Source organism: Balaenoptera musculus, chromosome 8 (assembly GCF_009873245.2).
Source record: "Balaenoptera musculus isolate JJ_BM4_2016_0621 chromosome 8, mBalMus1.pri.v3, whole genome shotgun sequence".
Lineage (NCBI taxonomy): Eukaryota > Metazoa > Chordata > Mammalia > Artiodactyla > Balaenopteridae > Balaenoptera > Balaenoptera musculus.
In genome coordinates this window covers 43,378,586-43,393,743 of record NC_045792.1, presented here as the reverse complement: position 1 = coordinate 43,393,743, position 15,158 = coordinate 43,378,586, and the positions used below count along the sequence as shown (strand labels likewise).

The 15,158-nt window shown below is 37.8% G+C and overlaps 1 protein-coding gene across 4 annotated transcripts in view; it reads right to left on the bottom strand.

The window, feature by feature from the left end:
* Positions 1 to 15,158, bottom strand: part of GRM5 (glutamate metabotropic receptor 5) — a 531,669-nt gene that overhangs the window by 76,086 nt on the left and 440,425 nt on the right. For all 4 annotated transcript variants that reach the window (XM_036861062.1, XM_036861058.1, XM_036861060.1 and 1 more), the window contains exons 5-6: positions 11,395 to 11,641; positions 3,721 to 3,889 (exon numbers count right to left, since the gene is read on the bottom strand). In XM_036861062.1, coding sequence (XP_036716957.1) covers positions 3,721 to 3,889; positions 11,395 to 11,641 — 416 coding nt within the window. The remainder of the gene's footprint in view (positions 1 to 3,720; positions 3,890 to 11,394; positions 11,642 to 15,158) is intronic.

Genomic DNA, 15,158 nt, shown 5'->3' with positions numbered 1-15,158 from the left:
ATCGCAACAATACAAGTAGGAAATGATGACAGAAGGGCCTGAAACATCCTTTCCCTAAAATAACCAGATCAATTAGGTAAAATTGCTAATTAGACCTGCTTAATCTATTGAAAGCATTCTTCATAATAATGTTGACTGTTCGCTAGTGATTTAGTGCACGCCATGTCGTGTCATCTCATTGAAACATTGGAACAGCTCTGTATAAGGTGGTTGGTTTTATTTTATTCCTTTTTTTAGGGATGACAACTAAGGCGCGTAGTGAGTTCACACAACACGTGGGTAAATGAGGGATCAAATAATGCCTGTTGGACTTCGTGGCCATGCTTATAAATATTGAGCCTTATTGGTCTGTATAAAGATAGAGTTTGTGATATTTTGAAAGATGTGGAGGAAAGAATACTGGCTTGAGAATCAAGAGGCACCAAGGTTCTAGGCTTACTTATAGCCACTAAATAATGTGCAGCCTTGAGCAGTCTCCCAGCTGATCCTGTTTCATCCAACCGAGACTAATGCTTTTAAAATAACACCTGCCTTTATAGAGTTTCCTGAGGATTAAATAGAATATCACAATGATTTGGAAATTGTAGAACACTTTAAAAATATTAACTGTTTTATTAGTAATATACATATAAGTATCCATATAGAGACATGAATTTCATTTTCAGGGTGACTTCAACCACACTTGGTAAAACTATCACTGGACAGTTACTAGATTTTGTAATGCAAGGAGGCACATTTCAAATGCTGAAGGATTCTTTCTTAGTAGGCTGGCAAACAAAAGTAGTTGCGTTTTTCCTCTTAGAAATGTGCTAACTTTCTGTGATTCAATTTGCATTGCTTTGTAAATTTCAGGTTTTTTACCAGAATAAGTTCATGCCCTTTTCCAAGATTAATTCCAATATTACAATCTTTTTTTGAATAAATAGTGACAACTTACTGTCTTCTTCTGATCATTCAGAACTGATTTGTTTTACTTTTTTTCGTTTGTTATTTATGTTCTGTTTCACACTCATTTTTATCAGACTTTTGAAAAAATAAATTTATTTATTTATTTATTTATTTTTGGCTGTGTTGGGTCTTCGTTTCTGTGCGAGGGCTTTCTCTAGTTGCGGCAAGCGGGGACCACTCCTTATCGCGGTGCGCGGGCCTCTCACTGTCGCGGCCTCTCTTGTTGCGGAACACAGGCTCCAGATGCACAGGCTCAGTAGTTGTGGCTCACACGCCCAGTTGCTCCACGGCATGTGGGGTCTTCCCAGACCAGGGCTTGAACCCATGTCCCCTGCATTGGCAGGCAGATTCTCAACCACTGCGCCACCAGGGAAGCCCCGCACACTCATTTTGAATACAGGAGGTGGTGACAATTCTCTTTCAGATTAATTTCCATTTTTTTCCACTGATGGCACACTGGTTAAGAATCCGCCTGCCAATGCAGGGGACACGGGTTCGAGCCCTGGTCCAGGAAGATCCCACATGCCGTGGAGCAGGTAAGCCCATGCGCCACAACTACTGAGCCTGTGCTCTAGAGCCCACGAGCCACAACTACTGAAGCCCACACGCCTAGAACCCGTGCTCTGCAACAAGAGAAGCCACCACAATATGAAGCCTGCGAACCGCAACAAAGAGTAGCCCATGTTCGCTGCAGACAGAGAAAGCCTGTGCGCAGCAACGAAGACCCAACGCAGCCAAAAATAAATAAATAAATAAATTTTTAAAAAGTGTAAAAAAGCACCCTGGAAGTAGTGATGCTTTCCTTATGAATAACAGTATGTTATATATTTGAACCTTTGCTAGACTAAGTGTCCTTTCGTGGGCACTGAGTTATTAACAAATCTGAACAATTCTGTGATGTGTTGATATCATTAGTGTAGTTGTTCAGTGACCTTATTAAACCATATCAAGAAAATGTAGTCAATTGTATATTTAATGGAGTGAAAATGAGATCTGGTTAGGAGAACAGAATTTGGGATTAAAAAAAGACTCTATAACCATTTTAACAGATTAACTAGTATTGAAAATATGATAATAGGGAGTCAGATTCTTCCACTGGGTAAGTTATTCCCAGGAGAAGGGGGTAGCAAAGTATATATAAAGAAATCTCTTGAAACAGATATTCAATATTTTGAAGTTACAGGCTCAAACTATATTGCTGTGAAGGGTCAAAACAGAGACAACTTCCATGTAGTAATTTACACAGATGAATCTTTCTCTGGGAAGAACTGGAAATTATGAACAATTGATATTCTAAGTGAGTCTAAAAAGAACTTCACATGAAGTGTTTAACTGCCAGATGACTGGCCAAGATGCAGAGCGTCACTGAATATTAAGAGTCGGCAACCTTTTTCTGCAGAGGACCAGACAGTAAATATTTTAGGCTTTGTGGTTGATAGCCAGGGCTGATTGAGGCTACCTCTGTAATGTTTCTTTCAAATACCTCCCCTACCCCCTTTCCATTCTCACTGTTTCTTCCATAATTCAGGGACCCTGTCACCACTATCACAGTGTCCTTCTAACTTGTCTCTTCTTTCTTTATTTATGTTTTGTAACTCTACCCATGCATCTTCACCTATTATATGTCAGCATCTTGGTCAAAATTATTCTCAGACTCCTGGTTAATAAAAAATTAAGTTCAGCCTGTTCAGTATGGCATCCAAAACTCTCCGCAAATGTGGCTTCAATCTATCATTGCAACTTTCTCTTTTACCATAACCATTTAGAGCAAAGCCCCCTAGATTATTCACTGTTATTCCAGAACAATCTGACTACTTCTGTACCTTTCCTGTTATTATTCCCTCTACATAAACGATCATTTCCCTACATGTCTCTGAAGTCATATCCATTTTTCCTGGTTCAGTGTCTGACATTTTATTCGGAAGAAATCTGTCCCTTTTTTAAAAAAATTTTTATTGCACCTTTACTGCACCATGTACACAACACTGTACTATTTGACATATATTAACTCATTTTTTAAAATATATATTTATTTATTTGGTTGTGCTGGGTCTTAGTTGCGGCAGGCAGGCTCCTTAGTTGTGACTCCTGGGCTCCTTAGTTGTGGCGTGCAGGTTCCTTAGATGTGGCATGCAAACTCTTAGTTGTGGCATGCATGTGGGATCTAGTTCCCTGACTAGGGATCAAACTTGGGGCCCCTGCATTGAGAGTGTGGAGTCTTACTAACCACTGCACCACCAGGGAAGTCCTTGTCCCTTTCTTTTGTATGAACTTATTTAGCTCCCTTTTTTTTCTTTCTTAATGAAGTCATCACATTTCACATGACATTACTTATCTGTGCCCATGATATTTTTCCTCATCTACACTATAAATCTTCTAAGAGTAAACGTGTCTGGCTTATTTTTGTCCCATTAATGTAAACTATTACATTAGTAGGAGTTTGGTAAATATTTAAGTTAATTAGAAATTGATGTGGTTTCCAGCTGTGAGCTATTTATTCCCAGGAAGCATGTCTTTAAAGGCTTATATGAGTAGAAAGGGTGTGGGCTTGACTCATCAATTGGTTCAGCCAGTCCAACTACTAAGGCTATTGTGGGTTTTACTAGATATCATAAGGAATTAATGAGAAAAGAATTAAAAAATTTCTTCTAAAAATTAGAAGCTTACAGTGGAAAAGGCAAAACAAATATCTAAACTTGTTAAAAACAGTCAATGCTAGTGAATACTTTTGAATTTACAACAAAAATTAAAGAAACACAGACTCCACTTTACCTTTATCTGGCCTTTCTCACATGGTTCACTGCACACGGATCTGATGATGTGGCTTTTCTTGGACCATACTTCATCATCATCCATTTTTAATTCTCCGTTGTCCCAGCTTCCAACATTGATATAATCAAAATAATCTTTTCCCATTTCCTTGAAATTCATTATTTCATACCTTAGGAACAAGAATATAATAATTATTCAGCTAAAAATATAAATATTCAGCTATGAAGAAGCAATAGATTTCTGTCCTCCAAAATGTACCTATTGTCATATTGGTGACACTGGAATTTTCCATGACAGTACACTTTAGAATAACAAAAAGCCTGTCTGTTTCACTTTCTCTTCAGAGACCTTTTTTTTTTTTTTTAAACTTTCAAGCTTATACCTGAAATAGAAAATAATCCCATGTGAGAAGGTGACTTGACCTCAGCATGATGAAAGACAGTTTTGGAATAACTTCAAGAAGTTTAAACAAGTACTACTTTTAGGCTTCTTAAAAAGATAGCAAGGTTTTCATCTCCACTCAAATAAAATGGTAAATTTTCCTTTGCTAATAACCAAGGGAGAATTTTGGTAAATCTTTAATCTTGTCTTCAGCTTTAGGGAATGAGGAGGTAATTTGGATATGACCTGATTTTACCTTTCTCATTTTACCCTTTATCAATGGCTAAACTCATTGTATAAAGATACTTTCAGGAATGATGTTTAAAATAATTCTGAAAATCGATAGCTTCTAAAGCACCTCATGCAATGTAAAAATGCTGGAAGATACTAGAACCTCGTGAATTCTCAGCCTTTATATGGGGATGGAGATGTAAAGAGGGAAAGTTAATGTGATTATTTATAGGATTTTACACACACACACACACACACATATTTCCAGAGAAGCATTTCTGAAATAATTTTCCAATCTGAGGACACTGGATGAGCAATACCACCACTGTCAGTTCCTGTAGACACATCTGTAGGTATGTCTTAGGTATACAGTGTCGTCACATAGTACCCTGTGCTTTTATTTTCCAGGACTTGTAGGATTGGTAGACGGGCTCTTCTAAATGCTTCCTTCAACCTCCATGCTCAGCATGTTGAACTATCTGAAAATTGATATATATGGAAAACTTTCTAGCTTTTGGGTTCAAGTGACCAGATTACCAATGCTCAGTACAGAAATGCTAAGAACAAAGCTGACATCAATCTGTTTGGACCTACATTGAAAATGATACTATTCTGTTTTCACTCCCAATCACATTTTTTACTGTAGTGTTTTTTTCAGAATGTTAACTTATTCTTAAGTTTGGTTAGCTGTTCAGTGTTATCCTACAGTGTTTTATTTGCAGTCAGTAGCAATTTTGAGTAACTGTCTAAATTCCACTTCTAAAAGTACCAATCTGTAGGATACAGAGCTGAGTCTTAACACATTTCCACTCTGTCACAGTTATGCAGTGGCTACTAAGCATGCAGTGAGTTGAGATATTAGAACACAGAGCACTGAGGTAAAAAGAACTCATACATTATGGCATTGGCTACTTCAAATTGGCTACATGGGCCTCTACGGCTTCAAAAGGTGACTGACTGCCTGTGAGCAAATGACCTTTGAATGTTCTAGGCTGGGAGAAAGGAAGAAATGTTAGTGTCAGGAAGATTTTTTTTCTTTGCTGCTACTGATTTGAAGAGATATGAAGAGAGTTTCATTGCTCACCCCCAAATGAGCCATCAACCCATTTCTACCAGTTGTTAACTTTGACGAGGTCTGTCCAAACTGTCAATTGTACAGATAATGGACCTGAAGCTTGGTGAGGTAATGAGTGATACCAGATTGGAGAGAATGCAAGTCTATACTCACTCTTAATACTTCAAGTCTGCTGTTGGTTCTTTTCCGTTAGACTACTCCAAATAAACTCAATAGAGCTAAAAGATCAACTTCCATTGCTTAACTGTTGTAGAAATCTGTTTTATATTGGAGAAATGGTAAAAAGTCAAGGGATCCAATTTTTGAAAAATAAACATGATAACTCTATAGAATGGAAAATGGCATATTTGACAGGGAAGTGATTTTGAGAAAAGTTAAACCTTAATTTTGGTTCAAACCAATCAACCTACTTTAAATTTATTACAGATACTGAATCCTCCCTTTGGAATTAGCCCTTAGATTTATGGTAATTATTTCTTACTTACCAGACAACCACAGAGATATTATCACTAGTGGTTATAGCTGTGAAAATACAACATGATTGTAAAAATCTTTGGTAGCAGTACATGAAAAAAAGAAATAGCTCAGAATAATTCTCTGTAAAAGAAGACCCCTCCTCCCTTCTCTTGTCAATTAATATGAATTCTTTTAGTTTTCAGAGATAGGATATAGATTTTATTCTCCATCAAAAGTGAGAGTGAGTGTTTGAAAAATACTCTTACTTAAATTTTAGATAAGAATTAAAGTACATAATGGCTTTCTGCCATTGTAACCCATTGTTTAATTCTCTCTCATTCTCACTCTTGCTCTCTCACCCTCTCTCACTGGGCCCCTTGGTTTCTCCATCTCTGCTCCTGAACCTTTTCTCTCATCACTGAGTGTGGGTTTGTGTAATGTCTTCTTTAATACCTCTTTCTTCTTTCCCCTTTCTCTCTGCCTCCCCACGTCTGTCTCTTCCTTAACTGGCCACAGTTTAGAGTTGAAATATACTGAAAATTTGTTCGAATGAATTTCCTAAAGTGTTCAAAAAAAAAACACCAAAAAACCAGATAAAATGTATTGCAACCAAAGAGAAAAAAGTTCAGTTAAAAGCACAAAATAATGATTAGTGATGTTGAGCATTCTTTCATGTGTTTGTTGGCTATCTATATATCTTCTTTGGAGAAATGTCTATTTAGGTGACCACCTAGAGGGGTGGGATAGGAGGGTGGGAGGGAGACTCAAGAGGGAGGAGATATGGGGATATATGTATATGTATAGCTGATTCACTTTGTTATAAAGCAGAAACTAACACACCATTGTAAAGCAATTATACTCCAGTAAAGATGTTTAAAAAAAAAAAAAAAAGCACAGAATAGAAACTAGAGGAAGGCAGGGTTCAGTTGAACAGAAATAAAGAAATTTCTAAGTGGTTATAACTCTGAAAATTAGAGCAGGCTTCCTCATAAGATGTGAGGTTCTCTTTACCCAAGGGGCTGAAGCAAGGTTGTTGTCAGGGGAACTGAAACATCATTTGGAGGAAGGGACTATGGAGAGTACTAGATTTATATGACCCTTAAGGTCCTCTCAGTCTACAGTTCTGAGGCTAAGGTGCTTTTTTAAGTCCTTCTGTGGACAGAGTCACATATTAAGAATCTGTGTGCAAACCAGGTCAGCATCTGCGAATTTCTAGTGTTCCAGCCTTATTTTCTACTTGTCATATCTGTTTTTGTCCATCTTTTCCTCTTTTCCTGCCTTATTTTGTATTAACCAATTTTTTTTTAAAGTATTCTTCTCTTGGCTTTTTAGTTATTTCTCTTGTATTAAAATTTTAACTGCCCAAGGGATTTAATAGGCATTCTTAACTTATTCTACTTAATGTTGTGTCACTTAATGTAAAATATAAGAAACTTGCCCCTGTATAATTTTATACCCCATTCCTTTATGCCACATTGTCAAATGTTTTACACCCCCGTACTTATAAACCCCACAATATAATGTTAACATTTTTGCCTTAAATAGTCAGTTGTACTTAGGCTGATGTTGACTCTCCATGTTTCCTCTGCCCATTTATGGTCAGTCCTAGGCAACAGCTAGGCTTGTTAAGCCTTAGTCGTCAGTGGACTCTCTGTATATCTATCGGGGGTCAGAAAACTTTTGCTATAAATGGACAGACAGTAAATATTTTAGGCCTCTGTTGAAACTACTCAACACTGTTAGTGTAGCATGAAATAGCTACAGATAGTCTCTAAATAAATGAGAGAGACTGTGTTCCAGTAAAACCTTATTTACCAAAACAGATAGCAGACCTGATTTGGCCTGTAGACCATAGCTTGCCAACCTGTGGTCTGTCCCCTTGATGGCAAACAGTAAAGGTCCACATTTCTTATCTATAATTCCTGAAATCCTCAGAGCTCTGAAAACCATAAGTTTTTTCATAACTCACTTGGCAGCAAAACATGACCCATTCTCAACTTATCTAGTGACAGAACTTGACCCACACTGTCATGAGACTATTTATACTTTATTTATCACACTTCCTATGAATATTCATATGTTTTACTGTAGAAATATTAATGAGTTGTTTAAGAAGTGTGCTCCACGGTATGCAGGAGGCATTATATGACTTTTGTAAAATCAGAAATTCAGAATTGCAGCTCTATTTACAATAGCCAGGACACGGAAGCCACGTAAGTGTCCATCGACAGACGAATGGATAAAGAAGATGTGGCACATACATACAATGGAATATTACTCAGCCATAAAAAGAAATGAAATTGAGTTATTTGTAGTGAGGTGGATGGACCTAGAGTCTGTCATACAGAGTGAAGAAAGTCAGAAAGAGAAAAACAAATACTGTATGCCAACACTATATGTATGGAATCTAAAAAAAAAAAAAATGGTTCTGAAGAACCTAGGGGCAGGACAGGAATAAAGATGCAGATGTAGAGAATGGACTTGAGGACACGGGGAGTGGGAAGCGTAAGCTGGGACGAAGTGAGAGAGTGGCATGGACATATATACACTACCAAATGTAAAATAGCTAGTGGGAAGCAGCCACATAGCACAGGGCGATCAGCTTGGTGCTTTGTGACTATCTAGAGGGGTGGGATAGGGAGGGTGGGAGGGAGATGCAAGAGGGAGGGGATATCGATATATATGTATGCATATAGCTGATTCACTTTGTTATAAAACAGAAACTAACACACCATTGTAAAGCAATTATACTCCAATAAAGATGTTAAAAAACAAAAAGCTCATTACAGTTAAAAAAAAAAAAAAATTCAGAATTCTGTGACACAATTGACCCAAGGGTTTCATTAAAGATGTGTGTACTGATAGTAGTCTGATTATGTGAGGCTTAAAAACAATGATTAAATTAGACTCTAACTATCCATAGGTATGTGTGCCAGAATGAGTTGTCACCTCTCCCAGCTTCCTCTGTTTAGGATCTTCCTCTTGTGACTCTGGCATTTTAGGGGAACTCCTAATCACCCTAGTCTCCTCTAGTTCATTGCCCAGGTTGGAATGTCTTTGATCCAGCTGAGCTGCAACTTCTACTCTAGAGAAATAACAACATAGTGCCTACAAATACATTTCTAGGAGAATAGTGGTGTTTTGATTCTGATACTGTAATTGGCAGGCTGTTGTACAGGGTCAGGAATTGAAGCCCACAAGATTGAGTTAGAATCTTGACTCTTTCATGTATTAGACTGTCTTTGGGCAAGTTATTTAATCTTTGTAATCCTCAGTTGTGAGCCTTCGGCTAGAAAAGAACATGATAGTATTACTTACCTCATAGGATTAAAATATAGAGGATTTAGCTAAGTACTTGGCTCAGAACACACATGGTAAATATTAGTTATAATTATTTTGTAACTATAACTGGATTAATTGGAAAAACAGAAAAGTTGCAAAGCACCTTTTCCTGAGTTTGGCTTATGCCCTCAGAGGCAGATTCTGATCATTTATTAGTGGGTTAATGTAATACCCAACCTTAGTTATACATGAAAAGTCTCTAAACAACTATGAAATTGTTTGCAGAACTTTATGGATATTGTCCTTGAGGGAATATCTATAAATTTCATTTAACTTAAAGAGATTCATGTTCCCCCAATGGTTAAGAACCAATGTCCTAAATGTACCCCATTCCAGCATATTTGGAGGATTGTGAATGAGGTAGTGATGTTCTGATCTATTAAGGTTTCCCACTGGAATAGAGCTGAGCCATCTGAGCCATTTCTTCACTGTCTGGTTTGTGGAACTGGCTTGGGTATATGACATGAAAACTGTTTGAACCGATGGAACTTCAGTCAACAAAGTCTATGAACAAATCCCAAGGTGATGTCAGTGATCTAGGGGTGCACACAGGAATAATAAATCCATGTGAAGATATCAGAGCCTAGGCTTTGACCTGAGCCTAAAGACTGAGCTCATTCATTGACCTGCCCTAAGAAGCCTTACAACAAATATGAAGTTCCCTATGGCCCTGGGAAAATGCTTGTATTCCTGCCCCCACTCCCATGAATGTACTGAATAGCCAAAAAGTAGAAAACAATATTTGAAAAATCTTATCTTGACAAACAGCTTGCTTGGAGCAATACTCTTCCACTCTCTAAAACAGAGAAAATATCCAGCTTTCCTCTTGGCTGCATGACTTGGAACTGCTGTCACTTAAAAAGTTTGGCTCGTGAGACAGTAACAGCTGCATCAGGGACAAACTCCAGTTCACATCAGGAATATGGAAACAAGCTAGACCAAGGTGGCTGGTACAATGTGTGGGCACATGGCATGTGAGTCATGGAGGGACTCATGGGACCTTCTCTTGGCAGGATCAGCTGCAAAAAGAGTGTAAACACACCCTCTCCAAGCACACCTGTCAAGCAAAAGCTGTTGCTGGAAAAATACCAGGGATTTTACAGCAGGCGACCAAAGGACCCTGATTGTCCTAATGCAGGGCAGATTAAAGACCCAGCCCTGCTACAAGTCAGAATATCATTTCAATGACATTATCCCTCATGGATTAAAAGTCTCATGTGAAGAGTCACTTAAGAATTTAGAGTCTGGACTTTGGTGTTGAACACATCACAGCTATTGCCAAAGATGCAGTGACTTCCTCAGTCAAGATCCTTCCTCTCCAAAGCATCTGTCTCCTTGGCCATCAAATGGGGACCAGGGCAGCGCCTGCCCCAAGGATTTGTTGTGAGGATGAAATGAGTTAAGTCTTTTAGACTAGCTGGAATAGGGTCTATCACATAAGCAGTGTCAGATAAACATTAGCTCTTATTATTCGAAAGGACTGTGATGGGAAACACGTGCCGATAAATAGACACACAAAGAAGGCAAAAAAAAAAAGAGTTTAGAGTCTGAGATAGATGTGAATACTGGTAGGTTCTAAGTACTTAATGACTTCCCTGGAGGCTGACCTATAATTATGAGTAAGTTCGTATTTCTCAGGTTCCTCTCTATAAATAATGAAAGGTAAAATTTCAGAGAGAAAGGCACTTTAGTCCTCAAGAAGGGAGAAAGTGTTCCAGCTGGAGGATACTAAAATAAAATGACTTGTAACTTACTGTAGGTACAGCAAACAATATAATAACAACGCAGCCCTATTTCTGGATTACCAGAAATGGAATTGTTCCTGTTTCAGAATAGTTCTGTGGCCTAAGAAGAGATCAGACTACATGGAATAACATGGCAAACATGTACAGGGAAACCATAGAGCCGGCTTTTAATTATCTATGATAAAGTGAGGCTCCTGCCTCTAAGTTTGGGTCTCTGAAATGTGGTGATGATTCCAAGAGCACGTTTTCGACATGAGCATTAATATTTTTTCCTGGCCACAGGAAATGGGGCTTCCCCTCTCTGTCTTTACTCACTTTGTGATGTCAGAACTAGCCAGACATGGCCAGGAAGCCTAGATAACCACAAAGGAGAGAAACAGGCTCCTGAGGATCAAGAGATAGCTTGATCAGGCTCTATTGTCTAGAGGTGAATTGTAACAGTACCTTCCTGGAGAGTCTCCATTCTCATCAAATAGGATCATGTCTCCAGAAACCCCAGTAAAATTGGTTTTCATCAGGGAGTCCAAAAGTTTCCGTCCATCGATTGGCTTCATGGCATCACAGAGGCCCGCATATCCTGGACAGAGGGACATCTGCATGTTGTGGAGCCCATAGGCCATGGAATAGATCGCATTGATCACAAATCCCATTTTGGAGTCTTGAACATGATGTGTTCTCAGAGTCAGAGAACCTGTTGGAAAACAAATTAGGGATTAACTTTGAGATTTATTTCTACTATAGCTATCTCTATGGCTTCTGAATAATTTGAGAGTGCACTGGAACAATTTATCAAGAGTTAAAACCAGAGGAAATAGTAAGAACAGGTGCCAAAATAGTATGCCTAATAATTGTCTTCTATACCCAATTTTTTTCCCCAAGACCTAAAAGACAGAGCTGAATCCTCACCAGTACCAAGATTCACTTCCTCTATTACCACACTCTAGGGATAAATGCAGGATAGCACTCCATTTCTGTACCACAAGATTTATCTTAAGGACAGATTAATCTCCCAAGTATTCAGCTGTGATAATATACCTCCTTGGTTTATCCTCCGAAAATCTCCAGTTCCCAAAAAAAAAAAAAAAATCTCCAGTTTCCAAATTATTAAGTCTTAGTTGAGCAAAGTAGATCCCCTCCCATCTTGCCTCAACTTACCTATTTGGATTTATCACCCATCATTTCCTGCCTCAAAGCATATGTGCCCTATAAACTGACCTATTTGGAAATTCTGAAGTATAATATTTAAGCCCTATTAATTCATTCATTAATTAAATAAAATTTATTGGAGTCTGAGTATACATAAAGCTCTGTGTATGATGATCTAGGGAAAATACAAAGATGAACTGGACATGGATTCTGCACTTAAGAGGAAACAGGTTCAGTAATAGAAGTTACGTAACTACATTAAAGGTAGAAGGTGATAAATCTGTAATAGATGTGGAGTTAAAATCTATAGAGGCCCAAAGAGGGAGTGATCCCTTTCAGTGGAGGCCCAAAGAGGAAGCCGTCTCTTCCAATGAAGGGCTCTTGGGAATGTTTCATTAAAGAACGAACATTTGGTATGAGTTACTGATTAAACAAATATGGAATGAGTGCCTGTTAGTTCTGACTGCTCAGAACTTGCTGGAAGTGTGGGACATAATGTAGAATAAGATAGACATGATTATTGCTCTTGTTTACTTAGAGTCTAGAGGACAGAAGCGCATCTAAGCAGGCTAAGTGCTAGGGCAGGACTGAATAGGGAGGGGCACTAGACCAAGAAACTCACTGAAGCTGAGCATTCTGGCTGAGTATCAGCTGGATGAAGAGTGGAGGAAAGCATGTTTGAAGGTTCATAGATGAGGTAGAGCACACTATGTTTGGGAAACTTTAAGAAGGTTGGAATGTTTGGAACATGGGGTAGGAGGCAGGAGAATGGGGAGAACTGAAGTAGTAGAGGAAGGCAGGATTGCTTTGGCCAGATTAAGATCACTATACTTTATCATAAGCACTGGGATCCTTTGTAGTGCTTAAAATAGGAAGGAGCACGATCAGATTTCTGTTTTAGAAAGATCAATCTGGGTACATTAGAGAAAGATTTAAAGGGCTATAGGAGTAGAATTATGAAGACCCGTCAAGTGGTAATACAACAATCCCAGTGATAGGTGAAAATGGCTTTGCTGAGGGTAGAGGCCAAGATTATGGACAGGAGTGTTTAGGAGGTGGAATCTACTACCAGGCCTGGTGATTGAGGAATGGAGAGGACTGAAACATACAGGAAGAGCATGGGTATAAGGTAAAGGTAACAGCTGAGCTAAGGACAGAGCATGCCATTTGGGGAGAAGTTTTTTAAAGAGAGATAAATAGCAACTCTCCAAAGATGACATGATTTTTATGACTTTCAAACTGTAGAGGCACAGAGGCTCCTAGGGAAACCGGCATAAGTATAAGATGGGAAATCTTGTTTCCATCTCAGGACTAGACACTGGCCCTAGGCCACTTTCCAACCAAATCTTACAATTTCCTTTTCTACACAGACTCTATTCAAACTTCCACATTTCACCTCATACCACTAGAAACTCCATTCTTCTGGGTGTTAAGTCAAATACTTGGGAGTCACTTTTGACTTTTTTCTTTCCTTCATTCCTTGTTAACTCTTATTTGGTCTGTCTTCAGAATATCCAGAATTAAACTGTTTCACACAAATCTACTTCTACCAGGTTTAAGATATATCATCTTCTGTCTGGATTACAGCGATAGTCTTTTAACTGGACTCTTTCTTTCTGCCTTAAACTATTCTCCACCTACTCCAGCCAATTTTTAATTCAATAGCCATAAAAATTCTCTTAAAATAAGAGTTAGATTATGATACTCCTCTGATCAAACTTTCTAGTGGCTCCGTTGTTACTGAAAGTAAAACCCAAATTCCCTGCCATGTAGTTAAGGGATACACAAAATTAAAAGATGTAAAATGTGACATCAGAAACATAAAATGGTGGAGGGGTAGTGGTGGTAAAAGCATAAGGTTGTTAGAATGCATTCAAACTTATGAGATCATCAACTTAAAATAGTCATCTATAAATGTACGTTGTTATATATGAACCTCATGGTAACCACAAACCAAAAACCTATAATAGATACAAACCAAAAAAGAGAAAGGAATCCAAACATAACACTAACAACAGTCATCAAATTATAAGACAAGAGAGAAAAAAAGTAAAAAGGAACAAAAAAGAGCTATAAAACAACTCCAAAACAAAGAACAAAAAGGCAATAAGTGAATACCTATCAATTACTTTAAATGTAAATGGACTAAATGCTCCAGTCAAAAGACATAGAGTGACTGAATGGATAGAAATACAAGACCTATCTATATACTGCCTATAAGAGACTCACTTGAGATCTAAAGACACACATGGAGTGAAAGTGAGGGGATGGAAAAAAATATTCCATGCAAATGAAAACAAAAAGAAAGCTGGGGTAGCAATACTTATATCAGACAAAATAGACTTTAAAACAAAGTCTGTAACAAGAGACAAAGAAGGACATTACCTAATGATAAAGGGATCAATCCAAGAGGAAGATATAACAATTGTAAATATATATGCACACAAAATAGGAGGACCTAAATATATGAAGCAAATACTAGCAAACATAAAAGGAGAAATTGACAGTAATACAATAAATAGTAGAAGAGGGCTTTAACACTTAAATCAATGGACAGATCATCCAGACAGAAAATCCATAAGGAATTATTGGCCTTAGATGACATATTAGACCAGATGGATTTAATAGATAGATATATATGGCATATTCCACCCAAAAGCAACAGAATATGCATTCTTTTCAGGTGCACATAGAACATTCTCCAGGATAGAACACAGGCTAGGCCATAAAACAAGCCGTAATAAATTTAGTATTTATTAAATAAATAAATAAAATTCTGACTATATCAGTATGAGACTAGAAATTGACTACAAGAAAAAAACTACAAAAAATACAAACACTTGGAGACTAAAGATTATGATACTAAACAACCAATGGGTCACTGAAGAAGTCAAAAAAAAACCTGGAAATAAGTGAAAATGGAAACACAATGATCCAAAATCTAAGAAACACAGCGAAAGCAGTTCTAAGAAGAAAGTTTATAGTGATACAGGCCTACCACAGGAAACAGGAAAAATATCAAATAAACAACCAACCTCACACCTAAAGGAACTAGAAAATAA